The sequence below is a fragment of the Cornus florida genome, unplaced genomic scaffold (genome assembly GCF_030987335.1).
Source record: "Cornus florida cultivar Cherokee Brave unplaced genomic scaffold, ASM3098733v1 CherokeeBrave_3.0.0_Hap2_Chr02, whole genome shotgun sequence".
In the NCBI taxonomy this organism is placed as follows: Eukaryota; Viridiplantae; Streptophyta; class Magnoliopsida; order Cornales; family Cornaceae; genus Cornus; species Cornus florida.
Genome location: NW_026775572.1, coordinates 20,747,808 through 20,773,132, shown reverse-complemented (window position 1 = coordinate 20,773,132; position 25,325 = coordinate 20,747,808). Strand labels below are relative to the sequence as shown.

At 33.8% G+C, this 25,325-nt stretch overlaps 1 protein-coding gene across 2 annotated transcripts; it reads left to right on the top strand.

Moving 5' to 3' along the window:
• The first annotated feature begins 15,688 nt into the window (after window positions 1-15,688).
• Window positions 15,689-25,244, top strand: LOC132294157 (telomere repeat-binding factor 1-like). 2 transcript variants are annotated; one of them, XR_009477988.1, is made up of 8 exons: window positions 15,689-15,846; window positions 16,961-17,131; window positions 17,292-17,509; window positions 17,844-17,928; window positions 21,143-21,226; window positions 22,102-22,449; window positions 24,825-24,950; window positions 25,062-25,244. XR_009477988.1 is itself a non-coding variant. In XM_059791910.1 (7 exons), the coding sequence occupies exons 2-7, from the start codon at window positions 16,982-16,984 to the stop codon at window positions 24,837-24,839; spliced, it is 900 nt and encodes a 299-aa protein (XP_059647893.1). In that variant the 5' UTR covers window positions 15,689-15,846; window positions 16,961-16,981; the 3' UTR covers window positions 24,840-25,051. The 2 variants fall into 2 exon arrangements, 1 of the variants encoding a protein (XP_059647893.1); XM_059791910.1 differs by lacking the exon at window positions 25,062-25,244 and having other exon boundaries at window positions 24,825-25,051.
• Window positions 25,245-25,325: the final 81 nt, after the last annotated feature.

Genomic DNA, 25,325 nt, shown 5'->3' with positions numbered 1-25,325 from the left:
TATAGCTAACCAATACATATTCAATAGGAATAGGTTAAAAATGGACAGGGATAATTTGGTTATTTCACTTAACGGTGTGTTATGCAAGACGTGTTAGTTACACAATAATCACTATTTTGACCTAGAGAACCAGGTGAGTCTCTGGAAATCATAGACATCACTCTGATGCATGTAATGATTAGACTGCACACATGGTAGGGGCATTCTCGTCTTCCAATCCATATCTCACTTTAAAAAATCAGTTTTTTCTGAAATTTTGAAATTTCAGTTCATTAGTCTCGCATTACTTGACCCATACTAAACCAAGTGTAATTGTCAAATCGTCACTCACACTAAGTTTGTGACATTTTTTTTTTTGGGTTCTATTTCGTTGTTACATTATATGAATTGTTACAATTGTGATTGTTCAGTATCATCCGTTTGATTTGATAATTAAATATAGAATTGAACAATTAATTTTTTATTTTTTATTTTTTTGGATAAAATTGGACAATTATGATAGTTCAGAGCTATAAATGTTATTTTAATGTATTTCAAATTTTCACCATAGATTTAGATTTTCATACAATGATAGTGCTCTCAAAGCATCCCTTAAAATGAATTTATCCATAAAATTTAAAAAATTTGAAATGTAGAAAGCTTTAAATATCATATTTATCGTATCATACTATATTTTTTATATGAATGATATGTGATTTTCTGTCTAGTAAAATAAGAACAATTTGGGTGTAAAGTGTAAACAAATGCATATTCCACGTTATTAGTCAACTAACTTTGCCCAAAAAAATTAAACAATATTAGTCTATAGGAACTAAAACTAACTCAGATCCGCTTCAAGTTGTTGGCCCATTTTCATCTACCATTTTGATTTTTAAATTTTATAACGTTTGTTCACCAAATATAAAAAATAAAGAATAGCATACATACATATAAATATATATATAATAAATAAACTTGTTTTCTTTCCTTTGCAACATTTTTTAAGAAAGTAGTATGAATTAATGTGAAAAAAAAAAAACTATCGATGTGTATTATACAATTCAGATACAAGCCCATTCATTTAAGTCAACAAATTTGAACATCTCATTTTTTATTAACTGTAAGAGAAATTCAACAAATAGACAAATTTAAATAAGAATTTATTATGCAGATAGAGAGCACCTAGAAGTTGTCATTTTCCTATTTCTATCATTAAGTATCATTTTCTATTTCCCTTATTTTTTCAGCACATATATTTATTTATTTGTGATTAAAAATAAGTGGAAATGAGCTGGCCCACCAATGGCCAGCACCATGCCATTGCCACTTTTTGGGCACCGAATAACCTTAGCAAGTATTCCGTTCGTATCATAAAAAATGTCACTGTTAAATAATCGTAACTCTCATAAATTAAACTGACACGGTTCCCCAAAAACGACATTTGTTTTGGGACGGAAGTAGTAATTATTTTTTAATATAATTTATTTACTAAAATATATATTTAATAAGAAATCTAATGTACAAATGTTTAGTTGAAAATTAATCTAATATAGAAATGTGTAGTTGAAAGTTTAATCTTTTGACATTGTGAATTCTCTGCAATTTTTATATCGTTATTCTAAATAATAATAATAATAAAAGGCCCATTCTATTCAAATTCTCTTGAATATTCATTGGATCTCACTATAAAAATTGACAAGATGAGATCATATGACATTGTATATGTATTGGATGAATATTAAAACTTATCTAATTTTATACCAATTCTAGAAGATAAATTGAAATGCTATGAGCATGTGTGTGTGCATATATATATATATATATATATAGACACACATGTTAAATTTGTTGAATCATTTAATCCATAGGACTATGAGTTTTGGTTGTTTGGGGTTTGGAGGGGGAGGGTAAGCAGGTAGTTGAAGGAAGGTGCACCAACTGTACACACATAAGCAATCCCAAGAGTCATTTCTTGTTTCTTACTGCAATTTATCTTCTTAGGAATAAAGTTTTGTACAAGATATCACATGTAAATGATTTTGTACTCTTTACCAATGATATAATATAACGCCATTCCCATCTCCATTTAAAATATCTACTCTCACTCCATCCCAAAATTATTTATTAAATGAGGCAGGACAGGGTGAGACGGGACTGGAACGAATTTTGCGAAGTGTTTTCGTAATTGTAATACAAATTTAATGAAATTAAATATAGAACAAATTTTCAACTATGATAATAATTATTTTTCTTTTATGTGAATAAAAACAAGATTCAATTTCTCAACTGAAATTTAAAACTAAAATTATTATTAAAAAATCAAAATAATACATAAAAATTCTCAAATAAGAATAATCCAAAAGAATATTTAGTGATTAAAATAGAATAAAATAGGAATTACATAGTATATACCTAATATTATTGAATAACCTAATATTATTGAATAAAAAATAAAGTATAAGGATAAAATTGTAATTTGCTTCTATAAATGGGACGGGGCGACCTTTCCTCATCCATGTTCCATAACCATGCGAATTTTCAATCATAACTCTCGTCTCCGCCCCAAAACTATTTAACCACCCCCATAAACGTTTTAAACAGGACAAGTGGAGCTGCGTATTTTGCCAGCCATCCCTACCCTAGGTAGAAGAATGATAGTAGGCTTCAGGCTCATTCAAGAAGCACTGATAAAACACAATTAGGAGCGTCCTCTCAAATTTGAATATATATATTTTTTGTTGGTTGGACACGGCATAAAAACAACTGAGACACGATGAGGACATTTTTCGAAACTTCCAGTTAACAATGAGGAAGTTGTGCAATTATTTTAAAAAGAAAAAACAGAAAAATGGGGTTATTTTTCAAATTTAAAACAAGTTATGAGGTAATTAGAAAAAAATATATAAAATTTTATTGAACAAAACAACACCCATCCAACTCTAACTCCAAATTACTGGTTACATTATTATGAGTATAAATTATTATTATTTATATATTTATAATAATCTAATACATAGTCTATTGTTATAGTTTGACATTTCCTTGTATTTCTTTTGAAAAAAAAAAAAATTGGAATTTGACATATTGTCCTATCGTGCTTCATAGTCCCTATCTTACACAAATTAATAAAAGAAAAAATAAAGTTATCATTCGCCTATCCATTGATGTTTTTCATGATTACTCTTTTTCTGATTTATTTTTAATACAAGATAAACATATCGCAAAAATATTGGTTATACTAGCACTATTAGAATCATAAACCTTAACATTTGAAAATTATGTTCAAATTACCTCCTAATATTTGTTGACTATCAATTTTGACAATTTTTTTTATTATTTATAAAAATCTCCAAAATACTCTTAATATAATCTTAAAAATTAAAATTAATGTTTTTTATTTTTATTTTGTCTTAAGGACATGTTAGGTATTTTGTTCTTCAAATTTACAAAATGTCCCTATTTGCTAAATTAAAAAAATATAGGTGTTTTTTTACCATCAGGAATATTTACACATTCTATTCATTGCACTTTATCCTTTATATGTGTGTGTATGTGTTTGTTATCAGCTTAATTTTCACCACCTTACTACAAATTTCATCCAATTAGGTGGTCCATATCCCCTATGATTCCAACTCACTACGATTTGGTTTGTTGAAACCATAAGATGGATTGGAAATGCCCAAATGTAACTTCTTCTTTTTTCGTTAAAATGCCCACATGTAACTTGTTCCGATGAAACACAGTATTTTTCCTCAAATGGCCCTTGTTTACTCCAAAACCATAAATCAGAAACTTTCTTTTTCTTTTCTTACTTCCCCTCTAACCTTGCAATCGCTTCAACATCACACATGCTTGTTTTAATTCTATAGCCAAACTGATTTTTATGGGTCCAAAGGAGGTGAAGACTCTGGAGTCTACAAATCTTTACAACAAACAGATGTCCTTATATATATATATATAAAACCAAACACATCTCTTGCACACATCATAAAATTTAGGCAAACTTTCAAATACAAGACATTTTATACATAAGTAATGATAGAGAACCTCAAATAAAATACCCGAAATATTCCCGAATCTTCATAACCTAACTCCACCGTCTCTCTCCTCTTTCACCGGCATGACCCAACACTCTAAATTCCGGCAGTTTCTCTTTCTAAAACCTCTCTTTTTCTCTCTACCCTCCTCCCCCAAACCTTATCTGCCTATGCCAACATCAGATTCAAACTGCTTTTTTATTTAGAGAAAAAAAAATTCCGATCCAGATCAGTACAAATCAAATTCCACCTAATTTCTTCTTCCCATCAATACAATCCAAACTCCACCCAATTTCTTTTTTTCTCTTATCTCATCAGTACAATTCAAACTCCTACCCAAATAATTCACTTTTTTGACTACCGATGCTAATCAACAAAGTTCCAATTCTCTGTCTGATCCTCACCGCATCGCCGGCTTCCTTCTCTCCGGCGAACCTTTACTAACAGAAAGTGAAAATGACTCTCCTTGCTATGAAACTGACAAACTTTTCAATGTAGTGCTCAATAGCTTCGTCGCTTCTGAAAACTTGCCGGCTTTGAACTGCGTATTAGGCTGAAACGCGATTAGCCGCCCCGAAGAAGACGAATTGGAAGACATGGCCGTGGATGAAGTTGTTGAAGTTGAAGAAATAGAAGACATGTACATAGAGGAGAGTTCTATCGACTTAGGCATCTGATTGCCAGCGACACCATTGTCGACCTTAGAAGGTAATAGAGTAGACCTTCTAGGGTTTGTACCAATCCCAGAGATCCTAGGGTTCACAACATTCACATATTCGAAGACCCTAATTTTTGCCCAAAACCAAAATCCAAGATTGTTTTTGTCATGCCGGTGAAAGAGGAAAGAGACGATGGAGTTGCGTTGGTTATGAGAATCTTACGTGGCCGGAAATATTTGGCGTATTTTATTTCGAGTTCTCTATCGTTACTCTTTATACAGAAGGCCCTTTATCAAAATGCTTAAATTTGAGGCACTCGCCTAGGGCCACTCCTCCTCCAACTATCTTAGCAATCACATCCAAGTATCCAACGATCATTCCCGCATGACCGTGTATGATGTGGAGGAATTTCTTGTTTATTAATGATTAAGACATTATTTTTAATATATATATATATATATAAATAATTGCTGCAAAAGAGCATGGCCTTAACTAGAAGTTTATGTTTTCAACCCAAATTTTATAGAACTCTCTAGGATTCAAATACAATACTATTTTTAGAGTCAATTCTTACTAAGTTCAAACAATTCTTTTGAGGAGATCGAGGTATATGAGTACCAACTAGAAAAGAAAAATATATATATTAAAAAATAAAATAAAATAAGATAAAAAAATTGCAACATTATAGATAAAGCATGTACTCTTTTAACTATTTGTAAAACAAGGAACAAAAGGAAAATTACATGTCAAATTAATTCATATTAACTCAAAAGGCCTCTCCCAAAGCTATGATTATGCTTATCTGGTTGGATTTTTTCTGTTTTTTCCTTTTTCTTTTCCCCCTTTCCTTCCATCTTTTACCAACTAGTGTATATAAATATATACATATACAGATATGGATTCTATCCTCTTGTTTTTCATTCCTCCCGCGTGTGCTTTGCATTACTAAATTAACAATGCAATACATTATATTCCAATATAACACGCTTAAGAACAATGATACAACACTTATTCAACATATTATATCATATTGTCATGAAGTAGTATTATTAAATAAAAAAATTAATATTTTTATGTAATTATTGTGTTATCAATTTAAATCACTCGAGACAAAAAATTATTTGATATATATACATACATATATATGTATGTATCTGTTAGCCTTGGGGATTAGTACTATTCCCAGTGGTGCTTTAATTAGGACATTAGTTAAATTTTACGCGTCTTATATGGGGATTTACAGTTACAAATCCGGTAAATGCTACCTGTAGTTACAAAAAAACCTCGTCAAAGTCAAAAACACATCTGTATTAGCCTTCCTTGAATGCTTCCTTATCTTCTAAGTGAAAGTTGGAACTAAAAAAAAGGCCAAAAAAATAAAACTTCACTTCTTCATCTAAATTATACAATCAAACACACACACACCACACATCCCCATCAAAATCTTTGAAGAAAAGACAAGAAGAAAGCAACTTTAGAGCCAAATTAAACCATCTTCAAATAACATGAGTGCCCCTCCGCCCCCAGGTGTGTGTGTGTGTATATATATATATATATATATAATTTTGTTTGGGGTGTAATTAAATATGAATCTGATGGAATTTATTTGATTACAATGTATAGGTTATCCTCCAGAAGGGGGTCATCCTCCTCCAGCTGGGTACCCACCAGCAGGGTACCCTCCTCCCGAAGGGGCAAAGGACGCTTACCCTCCACCAGGGTATCCTCCCCCTGCACAAGGGTATCCTCCCCCTGGCTATCCTCCTACGGGGTACCCTCCCCAATATGCCCCTCAATACGCCCCTCCTCCTCCTCCTCAAGCTGACAACGATAAGAAAAGCAGTGGTGGTGGTATGATGAGTGGAGCTTTAGCGGGCTGGTATATATATATATACACTCATCAACCTTCTCCTTTTTTTCTTTTCTTTTTTTTTTTTGTATACATATATATATATTTGTGTGTATTTTTGTTTATCTATATAGCGTTTCATGAAAGAATTAAATTGGCTCAGAAAATTGGGTTTGTTTATCTGCTCACATGCCTTAACACGCCCTGATTGGCATTTGGTCGCCCTCAGGCAACCCGGCATCATCTCCGTCAACCACAATGGTGGTGGACATAAATTTTGGGGGAATACTTACCTATTCACACGTGAGAAGGGCATTACTAATGTGGCTCAATAAAAAATACACATGTTAATCACATTTTACATTTACAAGCACTTCCTCATCGTGACTAGGTAAGTATTATGCTTAATTTGGTTCCTTAGGCAATCATGGCATACCGTTCTGAAATTGAACATTGTAAGATATTTTAGTAATTTTATTCATGAAAAACATAGAGGAAAACTAAAAATTTATATATATATATATTTTATTCATGAAAAACATAGAGGAAAACTAAAAATTTATATATATATATATATATATATATATAATTTGTTAGGTTATTAGTACTTTATTCATTTGAAGGGAAATAAAAGCCTTAAAATCATCACATATTTGTTAGGGAGGGTATTCTACCATTTTGGTACCACAACTTGAAGCAACTGATTTATCATTAAATTTATATAATTAATAAGAAAATTTTTGCTATCAATAATGTTCTTATTTTAAATTTAACCTTTTGATACTCATGGTTGTTGAATCTTATTGTCCTTGCTTATTATTACACTAAGTATGCTCTTTATTACACTTAAATTTTATGATTAGGAAGTTATTTTATTTTGGTTATTTTATTTAATTTTTAAAATTTTTTGCAGTTGTGCTGCTATTTGCTGTTGCTGCCTCCTGGATGCATGCTTCTAATGAGGTGGTTAGAAGTTTGGTTGATACATGCAAGAACCAACTCCTTTAGAAGGAGGACATTGAAAGGGTTTCTTTCTGGTGGATTAAACTCGACTACAATGCCCCTGTGTTTTGTGGGTTTCTAGTTTTTATTGGAACAGTCAGATTTTCTTTTAATTGTTAGGTATGCAACTGTGAGTGGTTCTGATTTCCTCTATGGAAAATACATTGGATTTTTGACAGATATTTCATAGTTAGATTTTCTTTCTTAATTTGTCATTGATGGTTGTTTCTTCCTTCCTTATTACTTGAGGCTAATTATATGTGAATAAGGGTTAATGTCATCGTGCCGTTAGGAATACTAATGATATCAGCCTCTACTCACGTGAATCGGTATTCGTTGTCTGACTTCCAACTACAAATAATTGTTTTCGGACTCCAAATCATAATCATTTCTGTAAATAAAATATGCTTGTTTTCAAGTAATGGTATAATGATGCATACTAAATACCAAGTCAATAACTTAGTCTGAGCCTCTTTGGGATTAGGCTTAATGTCACTTTTATGTTTAAAAAAAAATTACATCTAAATGTATTTAATAACCATTAAAAACACTTTTAATAATGGAATGCGATATTTGTAGTCCATTTTTCTATAATTGCACTCTATTTCTTTTTTTTTAAAAAAAAGAGAATTAATCTCAATGTTTGTTGTACCTTTTTAGTTTTTATATGCTGTTTCCATATGTAAAGTTTTCTTGAATTTCTGTCATTTGATATCGTTTATGACTCAAAAACTGATACATATATGTGTATTTATATGTACATATGGTAGTCAAGTGTTGGCATGAAATTTGAGCAGGATTGATTACAAGTTTATTCTTGAAATTGAATGGAAAAGGTTAAGAATAAACTTGTAATCAATTGTTCGCTCAATCATTTGTTTTGGAAGTTGTTAAGTTCATTATCAAGGCAACACAGATGTGGTTAATAGTCAAATCAAGTGCACTTTGCTTTGGTTGAATACCGAATAGTTACCTTTGGATAATGCTCCATTTTCCAACCCAAACCCTCCAGGGTTTACCAGAATTGTTCGTTTCTCCACGGACTGTTCCTATGTGTGTGGTGTAGCGGGTTATCAGAATCGTTCATTTTCGTGCACTACATGCGGTTACCCAGAATTGTTCATTTTCTCACGGACGGTTCTTAGGTGATGGTGCACCGGGTTATCAGGACAGTTCTTAGGTGATGGTGCACTGGGCTATCAGAACGGTTCTTATGTGCATGGTGTACCAAACACACCGAATATCTTATTGCTAGGAGCGTAGTGTCATGAACGAGAAAGAGTTTTAGGAATATAAGGTTGATATTACTAATGCCTAATACCATAAACATTTGGGTTAGATCCCGAAACATTCGACCTATGACAAATGGTATTAAAGTAGACTTAATCCTTGATATGTACCACACCAAGCAGCCACGTAGAAGTGTTTCAGTCATTTATCTTTGTGTGTTGTTTCTCTCTTACACTGATGTGGTTGAATAACAATCAAATCAAATATAATTTGTTTTGGTTGATAGTTAACCTTTCGATACAATTTAAATAATAATGATCAATTTTTTATCGGACTTAAAAAATAAATAAAATAAAATAAAATAAAAACTATCATTTAGAAAGTCAATGGGCCGTGACTTAGGAAGGCTAGGAGTATAATGTCATGAATTCTTATTCCATGTTGGATTCGGATAGGGGGAAGAGTCTTAGGCATATAAGGTTGGGTGTTACCATCGCATAATAACTTAAGTTTTGAATCGGATCGCGAAAAACTTGACCTGTGACAAATAATATCAAAGTAGACCTAATCTTTTTGATCTAGTGTCACACCAAACGCCCAAACAAAAGTGTTTCGGTCGTTACCTCTGTGTGTTGTTTCTCTCTTACACTAATGTGGTTAAATAACAGTCAAACGTACTTTGCTTTGGTTTAAAAATTTGAGAAGTTAATCGTTGGATGCAATTTAAATAATAATGCTTCATTTTTTTATTTAATTTTAAAAATTAAAATAAAATAAAGTAAAACAAGTCATTAGGACAACCAACGGGCCATTACCTAGGAAGGCTAAGAGCATAGTGTTGTCATGAATTATTGTCACACGTAGAATTTTTTTAGGGATGAGAGTCTTGGGCATATAAGTTTGGGTGTTACCACAGCCTAATAAATTAAGCTTTCGTATGCTCTCTATGTTTGTTTTCCTATTTTGCTCTCTATATGAAAGTTCACCCTCTCTGGGTCTCCATGTATCCAGGACAAGTGGACTGGTCAAGGTCACCAAACGATTTGTTATCTTTCTCATCAAGCTCGCTGGATACGATTCACTATCAACACAGATGCTTCGGGATATTGTACAAGCAGGTTGCAATAACGTCATCGCTGTGCTGCTTACGTTGCAGGCCCGGTGTATCACAATTCACAGACGTTTAGGGCCTGTTTGGAAGCCCATATCTGATATTGTTTTGGTTTAGGTTTTGGTTTTGGGCCAGTATCATTGTTTGGAGTGGGCTGATTTGGTATTGAATAGTGTCAAAACATTATCAGATTTAGGCCAAAACCCATATCAACAATTTGGTGATATTGGGTGATATGGGCACTGTAGCGGTCCAAACACATGTCAAATTACCGTAGCGGAGAAAACAGATATAGAAAGCTTATTTTTAGACACCCTATTTTCTCTGTCTCTATTTTATTTCTCTTCCCGCAGTGGCTAAAAGAGCGATTCTAGAGGTGAATCGACAAACCCTATCTTCGTGTTTTCGCAAGCACAAATCTTTCCCCAATCTTTGTAAACCATCTCTCTCTTAGATCCCACGTTCTGCTTGCCGGCGGCGTCAAAGTTGATGGCGGATGAGACAGCGGAGAAGACAACATCTCTTGCACACCACCTCTGTGCTTCACTGCAATCTGACCAATTAGACAATTATCTATTTATTTATTTTGTGTCTTTCTTGGTTTTCCTGTAATACCCTTAATTTTAAAAGGATAGTCCTGGTATTTAGTTAATTGTTTAAATTGCATTTTTAATTGTTTAATTATTTATTGGCGTGTTTATTTGCATTAATTGATGAATTCTGTTATTTAAGTGAATTGTTTTATTTAATGGTGTTTATTTGAATTAATTACTTGTTTAATTGTATTTTGTTTTTGTTTTTAATATAATTACATTAATTGTATTATTAGTATTTTCTTTCATTGACGTAACTGTTTTAATAAATTAAATGCGTTAATTGTAATTTAGGGTTTTGTTTTATTTTCTTCGCGTTGTGGCCTTCTAGAATTTGATTAGGGTTTTTAGTCTCTAATTATAAGTAGACTAGGGTTTTATATTAGCCTATATAAAGAACAGTATGTCTGCCAAGAGTTGGTAAACCCAGTTCCCGTATACAGAGAGACAGAGAGAAATAGAGAGAGGAAGGCTAGGGTTTGGCTTAGACTAACACTGAATCAAGGAGGGAAAATTGAGCTTGCTCGTGGGTTGAACCAAGAGCAACAGTGGTCGGTGAAAGCAGTAAAGTCGCCGGAATTACTAAAGATGACGGGTTAAGGTTTTGAACGGAAACCTAAAGGCAAGTCTCTATTCTAACTCTTTCCCTTAAACCTGTGTTTTGTACATGCCTAGGTAGGCTCCAGGGGTTTAATTAATGCTAAAACATATCTGTAATGCATGTTTAAACTGTAATTTGCTTCGTTGAATTATACTGATTTGAAAATTCTTAAAGCGTTTAATTGTATCCTTCTGTATATGTTGTTAAGCCTTGTTTAATTAAGATTGTTGATGCATGTCGATGTCTTTAAAATAATCTGGGATACTGAATGAACATTAAAACAAGTGTTTAAAGGATTACAGAGGCCCTGAGTATCGCCGGAGGCGAGGAAGACGACGTAGAAAAGGTTAACGGCTTTAGGGAGTGAGAGAGCAAGCTCCCAAAAAGAAGGAGCTCGCTCCCTCATCAATGGAGCCAACTCCAATGAGTGTGGAGCTGACTCCTAGCTCCACAGAGCCTGCTCCCAAAGTTAGGGAGCCGGCTCCCATGCCAATGGAGCAGGCTCTCAATTTGTGAGAGTCTACTCTCGCCCAGAATTGGGTACTGTTAGTTTTTAAGGCGCTGTTTGGACTAGACAAAGTATTTTTCACTTCATTTAAACTGCTTTAAATGATGTATATGATTGTCACAGACCTGTAAAAATATAGGAAAACAATAATTCATAAATGGATTAAGGAATGGACGGCTCCAATGAGTGTAGAGCCGGCTCCTAGCTCCACAGAGCCTGCTTCCAAAGTTAGGGAGCCGGCTCCCATGCCAATGGAGCAGGCTCTCAATTTGTGAGAGTCTGCTCTCGCCCAGAATTGGGTACTGTTGGTTTTTAGGGCATTGTTTGGACTAAACAGAGTATTTTCACTTCGTTTAAACTACTTTAAATGATGTATATAATTGTCACAGACCTGTAAAAATATAGGGAAACAATAATTCATAAATGGATTAAGGAATGGACAGTGTGAATTTAGAGAAAAATCCCACATGTTGCACTTTGGTTGTTAATCAATTTACATACTGGAACTTGGAGATTCTTGTAAATATGATTCAATACTGTTTAATCCTATTTTAAAAGAGTTATAAGTGTAGTGAATTATTTGCAATTAATTATGCTTGGTTTGGTCTAAATTGATATTTAACTTGCTCTTAACTGTATCAATTTATGGACGATTTGGAGGATTTAAATGTTATGATTTATTTTAACAATTTAAATAGCTAGGATATGATTTTTATGTTCTGTAATTAATGCCTATATCGTTATATATGTATTAATTTATATTAATGCATACTTTGGAGAATGGTTAATAAATATCTAGTGCTATTTACTCAAATATGCTAATTGGAGAATTGTGTGCACAGGTATGGGACGGTGGCATACTAGGGATGAATTAGTTCAAATACCAAGTCCTACCTAATCTGGATTGAGGTATGGATTAACCATAAAGGTTAAGTCCTAATCATACTTGCGTCATGTCAGTAAAATAATTGAATGACCTACTTTGGTTTCTGGATGGATTGTTATACATATATCATGCCACTATACCAGATGGATGATATTTTGTATTAGGATTATACAGACTTTAATATTTATGTTATGGTGTCATGGCATGAGCTTAAGTTTCAGGACCATGATTAGGGTGCGTATATCGCCTAGGATGGATAACTGGACATATGTGTTGTTCCCTGGTAGGTCTAGGTACACGTGACCACATTATGTGCGATTTGCATAGTATCTCTACTCAGGCTGAGACAGACCTATTGGACTAGTGAGTGTCCTATAGTGTGTACTTATACATATATGGACTACTCTAGTTATTGTTGAACTATTTTGGATGTATCTGCGTATCGGGTTTCTGTATGGATCGTAGTAGAATAAGACTTGCATGGGGGCCTGACCCACTCTCTTATTTTCAGGTGTTCGTCAATTCCAAGGTTAGAGCTTGGTCGTGCAGAGCAAATACAGACACTCATTCTTCCAACAACGTATGATTACTTTCCATGTTTAGCTTTATGTTGTGTTTCAGTTGTTTCCTTTCCAGTTCAGGATTTTAATAGGGGTCTACCAGATGGATTCTCGAGTTGTTAAATAAATGGAGATTTTGGATTATTGGATTTTAAGTATTTAATTTTAAAGGATTATGTTTTAGAATTCTTTCAGCTTTTTATTATTTTATTCTTATTTCATTTTTGTATTCTGTGTTCATTTAAATATTAATTGTTTGATATTCTCTCGGGTTTGGGCTTGGGCCTGATCAACCCGTGGCTCTAGAATCGAGGGGTATCACATTTCCCCTTCTCCAACCTGATGATGAATGGTGATGAAGGTATTTAAATCTAAGTGACGAACTTACTGCTGAAGAATGGATATATACACACACACACACACACACATATATTATGTCACAATACCCAGATCTGTTATTCCAGTGATCTTTGTGGGTTCTGATCAATAATGTAATTATTTAAAATCATATTTTTAAGCCTTGTATTGAATTTCGCAGTTCACATTCTTTGAAAAATACAATGTTAACCTAATTTTAATATAAATTTGTAACTTAATTTTTTTATTTAATTTTTTATTATTTTGGAAACATTCAATCATGCCAAACATGTTTTGCATGATTCTGTTTTCAAAATTTTCGTAACATATTTTCATTACCAAACATGATTTCGATTTCTATTAAAAACATACCAATACCAAAACGGTTTTTTTCATATCATATCAAACCATAACATATAGCGTTATCGCGATCCAAACGGACCCTTACTTTTTGTATCACATACTGCTGGAAGCTTCTAGTATGGGTTTGATGGGCACTGGACATTGGGCCTTATGGTTCAACCTATTGTTCCACTATTGATTTTTATATCCATTCAAACGGTGGGCTTGGCCCAAATTGAAAATATTAACCCGTTGACCCTATTGAGCCCACTTCTCTAATGGGTTCTGTAAATTATTCACTCATTGTGTGTGAGGATACAATAGGGACATTTGGTGGATTTGAAATTATGTAATGGGTTTTGGAACGCTCTTTATGCTAACTTACAATGTACACAATTTGATGGCAGATTTTCGCAACTTGCAATGCCTCAAGTTTGGAAACCACCTAGTATGGTGAAAGGTTAAGGGATATTGGTGGTCTAGTGCAAAACTTGGCCAGAGGAGAAGTGGAAGTATTTGGAACTCTTGAGAACATCACTCTTACTGTTATGGAGGTGTGGTTTGTAAGCGACGCGAAGAAGGTGATGGGCCTGATGGCTGCCCTTCTTGATTCTTCCTCGTCTCTCTTCAAGATTCTCAAGATTCCCTTCCTCCTTTGCATTCCCATGGTGGTAATAGCTTGGCTCCATCTCGCCTTGCTTTCGATTATATGTTGTCGAGGAAGTTATGTTGGCCAGGCTAATATCCAGGTTTCAGTGATTGACCTCATGTCTGTTATGTTTGTTGAATGTTTGTATGTTGATATCTTTGCAGTAGTCAGGAAATACTAATGTAATCTTGTTATGTAATGGTGTTTTGGTTGCCAAGAATAAAAAATAAAAAGAAAAAAAAGATCTAAGATCCAAGTTTGCCATTACATAATTTATTTACTGTTATGTTTATTAATATAAAAAAATTAGGTTATGGTCGGCTGCATAGAATTGGAGCATTTAAATTAGAATTAGTGGAATTAGAAAAATAAGTTTAGTAAATTTTTTTGTAATTTTAAACTAAAATTTTATTCACTTCCTCCAATTTTAAGACTCCTATTTTATGCAACCAAACATAACCTTAAATATCTACCAGTAGCATCAGCTTTACCATATGATAGGCAATCAACCATGGATAACTTAGCTCTGGTCATAACATAACCAACAAGGTACCACCAAAATGGAGCAAGGAGCAAGGAGCAAGGAGCAAAAAGTTAAAGCATTGCTGATGAAACAAGGTTATAGTAAAAAATTCACACACTTTATTTTAGAGACTCCAACTCACCGTAAAGAAAATATTAGTAGGCCAAAAGGCCCTTGGTGATAAAACAAGACTATAAACCATTAAGTTCAAATCAACAAACACAACTAACCAACTGAAGGGCATATATTTCATTTATTGAACATTCCATCAGATAGTTGGATATGTATAATAACTGAATTATTAGTAACCCTTATTTGGTTTCATCATCTAAATCTAATACAGATTATATAATCAGTTTCCCTATCCGCATTTTTTTTGCGCAAAAAGTAGGCTTATTAGAAAAAGTACTTATTTTTTCCCCACTAAAATATGAAAATTCTACAAAAATTCCAATTGCTATTTCTAACTCCAAAATTCTCTGTATTTTTATAAATAAAAACAACTCATATATGTATATGGCCGGTCATATAATTAATTCAAAGGTTTAAGATCAATTTAAACTACTGTGCTATCAGTTCTCCCTCCTATTTGTCTCCATTTTCATATTTTATTTTTTAAACAATACAAAATAAACCTCCCAATTTCTCTCTATAATATTATTTATTTATTTTCACTCCTTTTCTCCCAAATTATCTCGCTACAAAACGCTGTAAATATTGACATTCCACGTCCTCCTCTCACAGTCACAGAACATGTGTGTGTTGTCTTCCCACAGAAAACACCAAATGGAAGAGAGAGAAATAGAAAATCAGAAATATTACATTAATCAGAATACGAAACGCATTTTTATACACACAAAGACACACGAACAAAGGGGGTGACGAAAGAGAGAAAAAAGTGAGAGAGGTTTTCAAATTCTCCGCCGCTTCAAGCATAGAAGCAACAGGAATTCGTCTCTGGTAATTCCCCATCTCTTTTTCACACAGTTGCGTCTCTTTTTCATTGAAATATAGCCGCTGTTGCAATTTTAATTGATTTTTGGATAATCTTTCTATATCTAAGTCGAATCCTCAGAAGTGCGATTTATCCGAAGAATTAGGGTTTTCAATTTTGGTATTTCTTCCGTCATTTGTTGTATGAAGATTACACGCGTTCGCCTGTTAAATTACTCAATATTTTGCTGTAATTTGAATTTTCTCTTTTCAGATTGTTTGAATCTATCATCACGCGTGTATTAAGTAGACAAACACAACGGTTGAAATGGCCGTACTATTTAATGATTGAAGTAATTTATTAGTTTTAATCGAGAAGGAAAACTTTAAAGTAGTTTTTGGTAGTTTTTGGAAGGACGGGAATTGGATTATAAAATGGAATTCTTGTCAGTTGGAATGAATAAAATTAAAAACGGAATTGAATTTGACTGGATTTCAAGTCCCAAATTGTACTACTTAGAAATTCCATGAAAATGGTCGGATTTTGTAGGATTTGGAATTTAGGTAAGCGAGATTTGCAATTTAACTAAATTCCGAATTGTTCCATTTTAGTCCCCCTTCCAGCATCTAAATGGAGAGTACATAGGGACTATGTCTTTCACTGTGGTTTCTAATACTCCAGTTCGATTCTTCGTCTTTGTTACACCGTTGAGTTAATGAATAGAGTAACTATTAGAATTGCAAATTTGACTTATCATTTTAGGGTTTTGAAATTGGACTAAGTTGTGAATGGTTTGGCCAAACTGATGCTGATGCATTTGGCTGCTTTGGTGGTTGACCTTATATATATCTTGAAATTTGGAAATGCTAGTCATGTTGTCATACTCATTTTGAATTAATTTTTTTGCTTTGGTCCCATTCAAATTGTACCAAGGCAAGGAAAATGATGTAATTTTATATTTGTAATGCATAAAAATCATTGATATTTAATTTCACATAAAGTGATCTTTTATCATTGTGGTCTAGTGGAATTGACCTATTGTCCTATAGGATTCTTCTTGATAATGTCAAATTTATCTAGTCTTTTTGTTGAGTAGTTTTTCCATGGTGCAAGTTGTTGCAATTTCACTTGGTTTTGCAGGTCAAATTCGTGATATCCTTGATGGGTGCTCCTAAGCAAAAATGGACATCAGAAGAAGAAGCAGCTCTTAAAGCTGGAATTGTCAAGCATGGGGCAGGGAAGTGGCGTACAATTCTTAAAGATCCAGAATTTAGTGGTATCTTGTACCTACGTTCAAATGTAGATCTCAAGGTATAAATCTTTTAACCTTTTTCATTTGTTTTTTGATAGTTTGTTTTTCTTGAAACAAATGTGTGGTTCCGTGCATCAAGATGATAGCCATTTAGATTATTCATTTGCAATATATAGAGTTATGTAGGCTATTGTGTATGCTGTATCTTCATGTGGTTAGGACAAGTGGAGAAATTTGAGTGTTATGGCAAATGGATGGGGCTCTAGAGATAAGGCAAGAGTAGCACTTAAAAGGATGCAGCAAGTTCCTAAACAGGATGAGAATTCCATGGCTCTTAGTACAGTAGTTGAAAGTGATGAAGAACCCGTTGATGCCAAGCCTCTTGCAGTATCTAATGTTTCTGCACAGAGTAGTGTTCCAAAAAGATCAATCATAAGGTTAGACATTCTTTTCATCATTTGAGATAGCACAGTCTTTTTTTCCACAATCCAAGTGCCTGGATAGTAGTGGGCACAAACGGTTCTACGTAACATTGGAAACTTCTCGTTTTTGCTTAGCTGTTGTTGTTGATTACTTTAATTAAGCTAAATCAGTTGGTTCTTGTTCCGTGGCAACTAGACAACTACTTAAATTGAATATTCATCCTAATTTGAGTGGAGAACTGAAATTTGCACTATTAGCAATCCTGCACAAGAAGTCAATTTATTGTTATTTGTATGTATGAAGCATTCTTGTGATTTTTTTTGTTATTCTTCCTTCTCATTGTTTCAGGTTGGACAATCTTATAATGGAGGCTATAAATAACTTGAAGGAGCTTGGTGGTTCTAACAAGACAACTATATCTACATATATAGAGGTACTTATGTTCATATATATATTGAGAATGTATTGATGTCACCTTATAAGAAGCTCGAGGAAAACAAATTTAAAGAAGATAGAAATCTTATAAACATTGCAATAGGTTCCTTAGGACCATGCATATTAAATATTAGCATTAGGAAGATCCTTTTATGTTTATACTCAGTTTTTTTTTTTTTTTGATAAGTATGTTTATACTCAGTTAGGATGAGAAAATCTTAGAAACCTTTCAATAGGTTCCTTGGGACCTTGCTTATTAATTGTTAACATTAAGAAGATCCTTCTATATTTATACTCAGTTAGGATGTTGTCGGTCTGTCTTCAATATGTTTTTTTGTATAGTTAAGGCACTCTATTAATGTCTATATTGGGTCGGACCCGCTATCCCGTTGGTTCACCAAGCCAATCTTGATCCCTGTATCAAGTGAATGACTCTATTACTACCATTATATAATTATAAGTCCAGTGGACCAGAAGAGTAATGCAACAAAATACATTCCAAGAACCATGTTTCTAAAGTCCCGGATGCAATGCAAGGATGATGATCATGATCTGCTAAATATGTGCTGTAGCAGGGGTACGGAGGTCATATTTTGGTACAGTTATTGGTTTTGGTCCTTATTTATGGACTTCACTTTTATGTTGGCTTTGAATGGTCAAAGTCTATTTCTAAATATGGAGTATAAGACTTAATTAGAGTTACAAATTTCTTAAAATCTGTATATAAATATATAATGCTCTCAATGCATGGGGAACAATTCTGAAACTCTTTGGTATTGTGTGATATAATTCTGACCTAGGTGTGACGCTAGCAAAAATATAAGATAAACTTAAGTTTTGTAATAATAAAATTTTGAGACACAAGTGGTGTAATAATAAACTATAAATTACTGACTAGGAAGCACGGACACACCAAAATGGGCGAAGAATCCGTGTCCGACACGTATCGGACACGGACACGCCAAAAAACGTGTCTGGAATTTTTTTATTTTTTTAATTTTCGGACACGGCTTGGACTTCCATGCATGGTGTGAAATCAGCCTTTCCCAATCCATTAACCATTGAAGGAGCAAGCGAGCGGACATGGCTCGGACACGCGTGTCTTGAATTTTTTTATTTTATTTTTATTTTTAATGCTGATATGTACTGTTTTTGTTTTGTACTACCCTTTTGGTATTGTAAATGGTAAAAGTCCTAGGTCAAATGATGGATGGGAATAGATGATGGTACACTGACTTGTTTTTGTATCTTTTTTGGGGACTAGCCTTTAGGTTTTTGTGAATGTTAAGTGCTAACAGTAAAGTCCTAAATGTTAATAGTCCTTTCTGTCTATGCTTTTGTATTTGGAGTAAAGTTGCAATGATGATTAAATGATACTAGTTATTATTCTAATGTCTTGTTTTTTATTTGGTTTTATAACTATGCAACATTGTTCTTTTATAGTTTATTAGTTATGAGTTATGATTTGTGTTTTTTTTTTCATTGTGAGGTTGATGAAAAATAGTAACTCAGTAATTTTTAAAGTACTACATCACACACACACACACATATATATACTATTCGTCGTGTCTCTGCCGTGTCCGTGTCCTAATTTTTTTGGATTTGCTGTGTCGCCATGTCCGTGTCGTGTCGTATCTGTGTCCGTGCTTCTTAGCTGATCTTTATAGACGATGGTGCTTCATTTTGATGCCTCATATTTATGTTGAAGTGCAACAAATGCTTATATGTTCGGAAACCGTACTTTTTTAAGAAAAGAAGTGCATTCTCACATTTGACACGCTACATCCATGTTGAAATACAATTGTGTATATTTATATGTTTATTAACAATTAACCAGCCCTCAAAAAATTTAAATTGTTAGAGAGGATTTGACTTTCATGCTTGTAAATTTATAATACTCCGCATTTGTTGCTGGGGTCTCCTCAGTGTTTGGATCAAGTATATCCCATAGTATGCCTAAGTATTATGATCATCGGGAAGTTGTTTGGATTTAAATATAGGACCTTCATGGTCCATCACCATATGAACAATCAAATTCTTTCCTTCCTTCTTTCTTTCTTTTTTCCCCCCGAATGTGTTTAGTTTTATTAATACAGGAATAAAGTACAAATGAACAGCCCTAAGGCTTAGAAACAATAAGAAAACCTCTCTAGGCATACCCTAGAAAGAAAACAGAAAATACACTCAAAAGAATGATTATAAATCAGTCAAAGATAGGCCCATGGATTGACAAGCTTCAATAGCAATCTGTTGATAAGATTTGCTTTGACCCCCCAATGCAATCTAGAATTTCTTCCATTGACAAACTCCAAATGATAACAGAAAATAAGCATCTAGTGAGTTTGGACTAAAGGTATAAACTGATCGAGATTTGCAACTTTCAAGTTTTATATCATCAACATTGTTCAAATGTCTTACTGGAAAAGGTTTAGGTTTTTGTATTTCTGTGGAGGGAGAGGCAAAGAATGTTGTGGTTGTGTGGGTGGGTGGGGCGTGTTGGCAGTAGAGTCCTCTTTCAATTCAAGTACTCTTTTACAAGGCTTTTGAAGTCTTGAAAGCAAATCGATCTTTTGGGATGTAGTATAAAAGAAGTGGTTATCAAGATACATAAAAGCATGCTGTCAGAGTCTTGTTGAATCCCTTTCTTTTTATGTTGTTTCCACTGGGGACTGTAAATTACATATAGAAACAATTTCATTTCTGTGATCCCTAAAAATGACATAATGAAAAACATATCTAATCATGCCAATTACCTAATTATGCTTCAAAAGCCATATTGCAATGCACTGGTCACCACATTCTAATGCCACATGGCATGATTAAGCACTAACAGTGGGCATCAGTTCTCACGTGAAATACCTCAATGAGGAATCCAGCTTAACCATTAATTATGTGAGCTTCAGACACCTGATGGTATCCGCCTCACCTTAATGTAAATGTTGATTTATATAACACCCAAGCTGCATTCTGAAAAGAGAACATGGCGTGGATTCACCATTTTTACTTTAAAACTTGACATGGTGCTAAGAAGGTAACTATTGTCTTTATAGTCAGTCTGTCTGTCTGTCTGTCTCTCTTTCTTTCTCTTTCTCTGTACATCATATTGTAGCATGTAAGCATTTGCAATATTTTTTTTTTTGGTGATGGATCTTGTGCATAATCTTGTTTTTATTTATTAATCAGTTCTGACCTTCACTGTTTTTATTCTGTAGGAACAATACTGGGTGCCTCCAAACTTTAAAAGACTATTATCAGCAAAATTGAAATTTTTGACTGCAAGCGGGAAACTAATCAAGGTAAATTACATGCAATGTTTCTGAGGTTGTATAGTAATAAACCAGTTGGCTTTATATTATCATTGACCTTATTTAGACACATAGTACTGGCAAATTTCATAGAACTGTAATCATTCAAACTAAAAAATATTTGAAGCTTAGCATGAACTCTGACAGTAATGTATGCAAACCATTTGATCTGTGCTGTCAGTATCTACCTGTTGAAATAAGGTGTGGAATATGAAAGGCTATCATAAATGGGTTGGTTATGCTATTAATTAAATGGAATAGTGGATAAAGTACATCATACATGGCCCATATTTTGATAGGAATGTGCCCATATGGACTTGCAATGCTTGTATTTTGGATGTTTTTGTTTCGGAATTGCCTTAAAACAGGCTGGAGGAGAGGTAATATGTTACTGGCTTACTGCGTGATATTTATTGTCAAGTGGAATAGTGGATAAAGTACATAATGCATGGCCCACGTTTCCGTAGGTTGGTGCCCATATGGACTTGCAATGCTTGTTTTTAGATTTTTTTGTTTCAGAATTGCCTTAAAACAAGATGGAGGAAAGGTAATATGTTACTGGCTTACTGCGTTATATTTATTGTATTGATCTTCCATAAGTTTCTTGTATTAGACATATAATTGACTCATTATACTTGAGCTTCGGTTAAAACTTTTATAAATTGGTTTGGTCAATTGTTTTCTTTGGAATATGGAGTACTTAAAAAAGATTCAGTAACCTCCAGCTTGACCAGGAAATACTCCCTTACAGCCATATAGAACTGAAGTTGGATGCAGTTTATAGAACATTTGGTCCATCAGTAGCCAGTAGTAGTTAGTTGCTTATGGCTTGTTGGTAAAGTTAGGCTTTGTTGTGTTTCTTACAGATGAAACGGAAGTACAGAATTACACCAACTTCAGCTTTATCTGACAAAAGAAGAAACTCTTCCATACTCCTGGAGGGAAGGGAAAGGGATCCTCCTAGGTTTGACAGGGATGATACCAGTAATCTGCGAAAACCTGAGATCGATTTAGATTTAGCCAAGATGAGGAGTATGAATCCACAAGAGGCTGCTGCAGCTGCTGCTCAAGCAGTTGCAGAGGCAGAAGCTGCTATGGCAGAAGCCGAAGAAGCAGAAAGGGAGGCAGAGGTAGCAGAAGCTGATGCAGAAGCAGCACAGGCTTTTGCAGAAGCAGCAATGAAGACACTGAAAGGAAGAAACACACTAGGGGTGGTAAATCCTTTATTAATCATCTCTCTCTTTTCGGCATTTTAGTTTCTTGATAAGTCAAGGGTAATATTTGAAAAAATATATAATTATTTCTATTTTAAATAATATTCTAATTTTTTGAAAGAACATTCTCCTTAATCATATGAACTTTATTTTTTAAATTAGAAGCAACATTTAATATAAAAAAAATTTAAATAAATAAAATGTATATGATTGAATACAAAAATTGAGTGGTGAAAATGAGGACCAACGGATAAAAAAATAAAATAAAATAAGTGAATTTTTTTTTGTTAAGCTGTGGTCAATTATTCATAGAGAGGGAGAGATTGACAATGATATTATTCATATAATTAAAGCAAGACGGACTAAGTGAAGGAGTGTTTTTGGTATATTATTGATCTATCAACACATACATCTAAATTAATTTTAGAAAAAAAACATATAAATCTAAATTTCAAAGATAAATTCTATAAAAAAGGGTCATTTGAGCAATGTTACCAACCTTATATATGGGACAAAATTGTCAAATCAGTGTAGTTTAAATGTAAACATGGAAATGACTACATTCATCAATTGAGATGGTTTCGTCACTGCACGAGCTAGGCCTTCTTTTCACCACTACTGCGAATATGAAAAAATCATCGGAAAAGTTGGATTTAGTTGTCAACTACCCCTATTGAAAATAGGATTGACTCTGGATTCAAAATACCAATGACTGCACCATTGAAGAAGAGTGTTGTGACCTACATTGAGGGTAATGCTAAAGGAAAGAGAAGATAAAAGTTCATATGGGTTAATATAATGAGAATGTCAAGGTGGATGAGTGGAGTGAGTAGAAAAGATTGGGTCCCGAACAAGGTTCGCAGTCGAGGTATCGCTCGCGGCCGCGGTGTAACATAATCGGTTATCGCAGTCGTGAATTTTTTTCGACCTTGCACGTAATGTCCAAAATGCATCGATAAGCAATTTTTTACGACATAATTTGTTAAAGATGATTTTTTAGTGAATTTTTAAAAGACCATTTAGCTTGAGTAATGATTTATTTATAAATTGTAAGTCACTTTCTTTATTTAAAAAGCTTAGTCATTATGTATTTTTGTTAAATCTTAGAGCAATCCTTCCCATGCTTTTAACATTTTAAAACAAATATAATATTATGCTTTATATTTTTAACATTCTAAAATAAATTAATAAATATTAATGTTGTAGTATTTTGTTCGAGAGTTGTGTTTTTTTTTTTCATGGCAAGAATGTTAGGGGTTAGTGGTTAGAGGGGAGGGAGAGGATGCAAGGCTCGAACACAGACTCCCGAGGGAGAGGGTGCAAGGCTCGAACACAGGCTCCCGAACACGGGGAGCAACCCAACCACTCGGGCAACAATGCACTTACTTATTTTGTTCGAGAGTATGCTTTTCATATAATGAATATAATCAATATAATTATTGGAGTTAATGGAGCTTTCCCAAAATAAAAAAAAGCCTTTAAGTATATTTATTATAATCATTAACAAGGAGTGGCAGCTGGCTTGTTGGAATGGGTGCTGGCGTTTGGTAGAAGAAGCCATGGTTCAACTTTCCTTAATAGCAAGAATTTTTTTTTTTAATTAAAACTAAAACTGTTCACAGCTGGCTCGTTCAGGAGACAAACTGTCTGGTTCCCCAGAGAATCACCGGTTCTAAGGTGTATATTGGGGATCCAAACTGGCGGATTTGGCGAGCCATGGTCACAAATGAGGGAAAAATTAGGTGTAGCACCCATTGGTGAGAAAATTAGAGAGTAGACTTAGATGGTACGAACACATACATTTCAGACCCAGAGGTACACTGGTCAAACAAGTCTAGTAGTAATAGAAGGTAAAATTAATAGGGAACGAGGTTATTAGAAATGACTTTTAAAAGTTTAAAATAGTAAGTAAAATGGCATTTAATTGGAAATATTGGAGAGAGAATTCATGTGGCCGACCCCATTCATCTGGGATGGTGGTGGTGGTGGTGGATGTTCAGCTGCAGTTAATTTTTTTTTTATTGAAATTCACAAAACAATCACTTACGTCTTTTATGAATTATTTGGACTTTTTATTAAATGAGAAAAGTAACCTGACACTCGGGTTACGCTCAAACCATAAATTGCTGCAACAGTAAGAATTATGTTGACAATTCTATGTTTAGGATGTTCTCAAGACCTCCAAGATGACAGCATATTGTTTGGACTGTTCAGTGGGGTTATTGGATTAATATATATTCTTGGCATAATGTTTATGTTGAGAATTATGTAACCTGCTGCCATTTTTGTCTTTCTTCTAGTTGATGGTTCCCAAGCTCACTGAGATTACCAGCATTCAGCATTTGATTTATGATTGTCTTGGCTAAACTGTGCAGATGATCCGTGCTTGATAGGCATTGACAAAATGGTCAATTATGAGATGAACTAGGGCATTCTGTGGATCAGCTCCCACATGGATCTGTGTATTTCTTCTCAGTATTTGGTCTGTTGTTGTAGATAAGGTAAGAATTCCTGGCCTGTAAATTGCAGAATGTTTCGATAACAGCTCGTTCTATTGGCAGTTGTATATTTGGGCACTTCTATGTTTTTTTTTTTTTGAACTTCTCTTGCAGGAATGAAATATATTGCACTGTTAGGAAATTTTAGAATGCCTCCAAATGGGAAAAGCCAGTAAATACAAAGAAATGGTAAAAGTTTGATTCAATTGGGATGTTTATTGTACAGTGATCACGTCCATGGTCCCGTTTATTGCTTGAACCTTTGAGATAGAATTATGAATGGAACTGTTGACAGTATGGAATCTAGCGTTGGAATCAATTTAGTCATCTGGTAGGAAGCTGAAAACCTATGTTAGAATTAGCCCTTCTATGCAATAT

Excerpts from the sequence above, each read along its gene's own strand:
- LOC132294157 (XM_059791910.1), top strand. The coding sequence starts at position 16,982 with ATGGGTGCTCCTAAGCAAAAATGGACATCAGAAGAAGAAGCAGCTCTT. Across the intron at positions 17,132-17,291 it reads GTTCAAATGTAGATCTCAAG|GACAAGTGGAGAAATTTGAG; the intron begins GTATAAATCTTT and ends TCATGTGGTTAG. Across the intron at positions 17,510-17,843 it reads CCAAAAAGATCAATCATAAG|GTTGGACAATCTTATAATGG; the intron begins GTTAGACATTCT and ends TCATTGTTTCAG.